This window comes from Erythrolamprus reginae, chromosome 1 (assembly GCF_031021105.1).
Source record: "Erythrolamprus reginae isolate rEryReg1 chromosome 1, rEryReg1.hap1, whole genome shotgun sequence".
Classification (NCBI taxonomy): Eukaryota; Metazoa; Chordata; class Lepidosauria; order Squamata; family Dipsadidae; genus Erythrolamprus; species Erythrolamprus reginae.
Genome location: NC_091950.1, coordinates 14,306,546 through 14,311,545, shown reverse-complemented (window position 1 = coordinate 14,311,545; position 5,000 = coordinate 14,306,546). Strand labels below are relative to the sequence as shown.

Below are 5,000 nucleotides of genomic sequence, written 5' to 3'. Positions count from 1 at the left end.
TTCTCTTTCCTTCCTTTCCCTTCATTTCTTTCCCTTCCCTTTCTCCTTTCTTTCTTTCTTTCCCATCTTTCTCTTTTCTTTCTTTCCTTTCCTTTCTAATTTCCTTTCCTTTTTTCCATCTCCTTCTTTTTTCTTCCCTTTCCTTCTTTTCCCTTCCCTTTCTCCTATCCTTTCCTTCTCTTTCATCTCTTTCTCTTTCCTTCTCTTTCCTTCCCTTTCCTTTCTTTCCCTTCCCTTTCTCCTTCCCTTTCCTTTTTTCCATCTCTATCTTTTTTCTTCCTTTCCCTTCCCTTCCTCCTTTCATTCTTTCCCATCTATTTCTCTTCCTCCCCTCCCCTCCCCCGTGCTTCCCCTTTCATTTCTCTCCCCCCCTCCCTTCTTCCTTTCCTTCTCTTCATCCCTTTCCCTCTCTTATGCTTCCTCCCCCCTCCCTCCCATTGCGAGATGAAGTGATAAATGATCTGGCAACATTTACAGGGAATAAAGGGGTTGGAGGAGTGGGGGAAGGATGATTACCGTAGACTTGGTTGATGGGCTGATTAATATGTTGCTTTTCACTAATGCTCAGGGTAATGAATAACCTCCTTGTGGCTGGAGTGCCGCATGTGAGCAGGCGTGGGAGATAAGGTCTGCCACAATGCCCTAGCACAGACTCCTTGTTCTGTCTGGGTTCCCCCAGATGTCAACACCAACTAAAAAGCGTAGCCAGACACGCTGGTAAAAAGTAAAGTCATTTTATATCTTTGAAAACAAACACAGATAACAAAAACTCTTCTTACAAACTGGAATGCTATGAAGCTTCACAGAAGAGTCACGACGGCCAGACAATACAATAGGCTTCTTGCTGGCACACACACCACTGTAGATAATAAAACCCACGCCTCCCCCAAGTTTTCAGCCTTCGAGGCCACAAGCCAGAATCAGAGATGCCAAGGATCGAAGCAAGGTCACAGGACTGCCAAAAGATAACTCTCCACAATACAGGAAGGGCGGGCCTGCCTTTTCAACCTTTCTGAGGAGAACCACACCCAAACCCAGCTGTTGCCTATTAGGGATGGAAATACCTGGCTAATTGTCCCCTTCTTTGTGCTGCCCTTCTCTGCCTCATATCTATGATGGCTTGTGCATTCTCATCTAATGACTCCAGGCTACTCGCTGGGGAGAGCTCCCCCCCGGGGGTCTCAGGCTGTTCCCCCTCCTCCTCGTCCTGACATTCCTCTTCCCCGTCTGCCTGGTCCTCCTCCTCCTGTTCCTCGTCCTCCCCCTCTGAGCATGGAGCCGGCAGAGTTCCAGCCATTCCCTGAGGAGCCTCAGACTGAATCACAACACTCCTCAAGCAGGAAGTGTTCATGGGTGGCATCCATGTCCCTACCAGTTCGCAAATGTGAACGCGCGCACCTGCACACAGCCTCCCATGCATGCTCTTTACTTGCGCATGGGCCTTCTCCCATGGAGTCCCTCCCTTATGAAACCAGGTTGCAGCACCTTGGTCTCTTCAGCCTTGAAAGACGGCGTTTAAGGTGTGACTTGATCGAAGTGTATAAAATCATGCATGGGATAGAAAAGGTGGATAGAGAAAAATTATTTTCTCTATCACACAATACTAGGACGAGGGGCCACTCCCTAAAGCTCATAGGTAAGAAAGTGAGGACAATCTGAAGTTAGTTGGGGGAAAGATCAAAAGCAACATGAGTAAATATTATTTTACTGAAAGAGTAGTAGATCCTTGGAACAAACTTCCAGCAGACATGGTTGGTAAATCCACAGTAACTGAATTTAAACATGCCTGGGATAAACATATATGCATTGTAAGATAAAATACAGGAAATAGTATAAGGGCAGACTAGATGGACCATGAGGTCTTTTTCTGCCGTCAGTCTTCTATGTTTATATGTTTCTAAATCAAGGGAAATATTTCTTCACCCAGAGGGTCCTTGGTTTAGGGAATTTCCTTCCAGAAGAGGTCGTGACAGCTGTCAGCCTGAAGAGCTTCAAGGCAGGATTAGACAGATTCATGGATGCCAAGTGTATCATAGGTGGTTATTGAAACGGATGTCCAAGTGCTGCCTCTATGTTGTTGTGAATCTGTCTGAGGCTCCTCAGGGAACAGCTGCACCTCTGCCGGCTCCCTGCTCAGAGGGGGAGGATGAGGAACAGGAGGAGGAGGAGGAGGCCCAGGCAGAAGGGGAGGAGGAATATCAGGCCGAGGGAGAGGGAGAACAGCCAGAGTCCCCCGGGGTGGAGCTCTCCCCAGCAAGCAGCCTGGAGTCCTTAGATGAAAATGCTCAAGCCATCATCGATCACAGGCAGAGAAGAGCAGAACAACGAAGGGGACAATTAGCCAGGTACTTCCAGTCCTAAATAGGTAACAGCTGCGTTTGGGTGTGGTTCTCCCCAGAAAGGCTGAAAAGGCAGACCCACCCTTCCTGTATTGTGGAGTATTATCTTTGGGAGTCCTGGGACCTGGCTGTGATCTTTGGCGTCTCTGATTCTGACTTGTGGCCTTGAAGGCTGAAACCTTGGGGGAAAAGGCGTGGGGGCTTATTCTCTACAGTGGTGTGTGTGCCAGCAAGAAGTCTGCTGTATTGTCTGGCCGTCAGGACTTTGCTGTGAAGCCTCATAGCCTGCCTGTTGGGAAGAACAGGTTTTTCTCTGTGTTTATTTTTCAAACTATAAAGTGCTTTTGCTTTTACCAGCGTGTCTGGCTGCTTTTTCCAGTTGGTGTTGAAGTCTGGGGGCACCCAGACAGAACATATGTTGGTTGAGACAGGCAGGATTCTCTTGAGTACCATTTGTTGGGGGTCAAGGGAAAGGGAGGGTTTTGCCTTCTCTTTCTGCTCAAGATCCCCATGGACAATTGGTGGGCCCCTGTGGGACACAGAATGTTGGACTTGATGGGCTTTGGCCCGATTCAGCATGGCTCTTCTTATGGTCTTATGTTCTAAAATATTATTTTACTGAAAGAGTAGTAGATGCTTGGAACAAACTTCCAGCAGACGTGGTTGGTAAATCCACAGTCACTGAATTTAAACCTGCCTGGGATAAACATATATCCATCCTAAGAGAAAATGCAGGAAATATTATAAGGGCAGACTAGATGGACCAGGAGGTCTTTTTCTGCCATCAATCTTCCATGTTTCTATGATTCTAACATCCTAATTTAATTCAGAGTCCAAGTCAAGGCATGAGTCCTTCGAGATTGGGCAGCATAGAAATTGAATTAGGCAGGATTCCCTTGGGTACCATTTGTTGGGGGTCAGGGGAAAGGGAGGGTTTTGCCTTCTCTTTCTGCTCAAGATCCCCATGGGGGCGTTTGCCCAGGTTCGCCTGGTGCACCAGTTGCAGCCCTATCTGGACCGGGAGTCACTGCTCACAGTCACTCATGCCCTCATCACCTCGAGGTTCGACTACTGTAATGCTCTCTACATGGGGCTACCTTTGAAAAGTGTTTGGAAACTTCAGATCGTGCAGAATGCAGCTGCGAGAGCAGTCATGGGCCTACCTAGGTATGCCCATGTTTCACCAACACTCCGCAGTCTGCATTGGTTGCCGATCAACTTCCGGTCACAATTCAAAGTGTTGGTTATGACCTTTAAGACCAGAATATCTCCGAGACCGCCTGCTGCCGCACAAATCCCAGTGACCGATTAGGTCCCACAGAGTGGGCCTTCTCCGGGTCCCGTCAACTAAACAATGTCGGTTGGCGGGCCCCAGGGGAAGAGCCTTCTCTGTGGCGGCCCCGGCCCTCTGGAACCAACTCCCCTCGGAGATTAGAACTGCCCCTACTCTCCTTGCCTTTCGTAAGCTCATTAAGACCCACCTGTGTCGTCAGGCATGGGGGAACTGAGACATCTCCCCCGGGCATATACAATTTATGAATGGTATGTCTGGATGTATGTGTGTTTAGAAAATGGGGTTTTTAAAATGTTTTTAGTAGAAATTTAGATTTGTTGTAAATTGTTTTTTCACTGTGTTGTGAGCCGCCCCGAGTCTGTGGAGAGGGGCGGCATACAAATCTAAATAAACATAAACAAGCATAAACATGGACAATTGGTGGGCCCCTGTGGGACACAGGATGCTGGACTCGATGGGCTTTGGCCCAATTTAGCAGGGCTCTTCTTAGGTCCCTATGTTCTTCTGTGCATTTGCCCAGCAATGAAAATGTGGTTAAAAGGACGGCATTACATCCATGTGGGTGAGCCAGACTACTCACTGTAGGCACTACTGGTTCACGCAAATTGGTCCAAACCGGCAGAATACCACCTCTGGAAGTATTGCTGTGAGAAAAAAGGAAAGAAATATGTGAGTGGGTTCTCCTTTGTCCCGATCTCATTAGGCCCGAAGCAGAACAGGTAGAGGCAGATGTGGGGTCTCACTACTTGGGCAGGGGGTTGCCAAGCTAGATGAACTGCCAGGTCCCTTCCAACTCAACATCATAAGTAAATCCGAAGTTCCGTTTCTCCGACCCACTCGCTGAAATCTCCGTTCCTGATAAAAGGGAGGGGGAGGCGGGAAACCCTCCATCCCCATTTCTCTCCCTTTGTTTCGCGCAGGTGAGAACGAAGGACGCCTTGTTTGAAAGCATCAGCCACCTCATCAACTATCACCTGCAGAACCAGCAGCCAATCGTGGCAGCGGAGAGCGAACTCCACCTGCGGCAGGTGGTGAGGTGGAAGCCGTGATGACTGGCGGTAAGGCGCCACCCGCCTGGTCCTTATCATGCCGCTAGGGTGGGGTGGTTGGGGAGAAGCAACCCAGGGCTTGGAGGGGGGACTGGAGGGGGAGAGAGGAGGAGGAAGGGCCGCAGCCGAGAGGATGGTCGGAGAAGGGACAGATGGTCAGATAAGGCAAAGGGGCCTGGGAAGGGGCTTCCGAAGGGACCCACCTGGCCTTGTTCTCTTGGAAAGCCGAAGGAAAGGAGGAGGGGAGAGCTGGTGGTCGCCATGGGGTACGTGTGTGTGTGGGGCGGGGGATTCTGTGATTGCAACCTCGGAATCAAG

The 5,000-nt window shown here is 49.4% G+C and overlaps 1 protein-coding gene across 1 annotated transcript in view; it reads left to right on the top strand.

Annotated features, from left to right (window-relative positions):
* Positions 1 to 4,682, top strand: part of SHC2 (SHC adaptor protein 2) — a 61,825-nt gene extending 57,143 nt beyond the window's left edge. The window contains exon 12 of the mRNA XM_070732296.1: positions 4,554 to 4,682. Coding sequence (XP_070588397.1) covers positions 4,554 to 4,682 — 129 coding nt within the window. The remainder of the gene's footprint in view (positions 1 to 4,553) is intronic.
* The last annotated feature ends 318 nt before the right edge of the window (positions 4,683 to 5,000 follow it).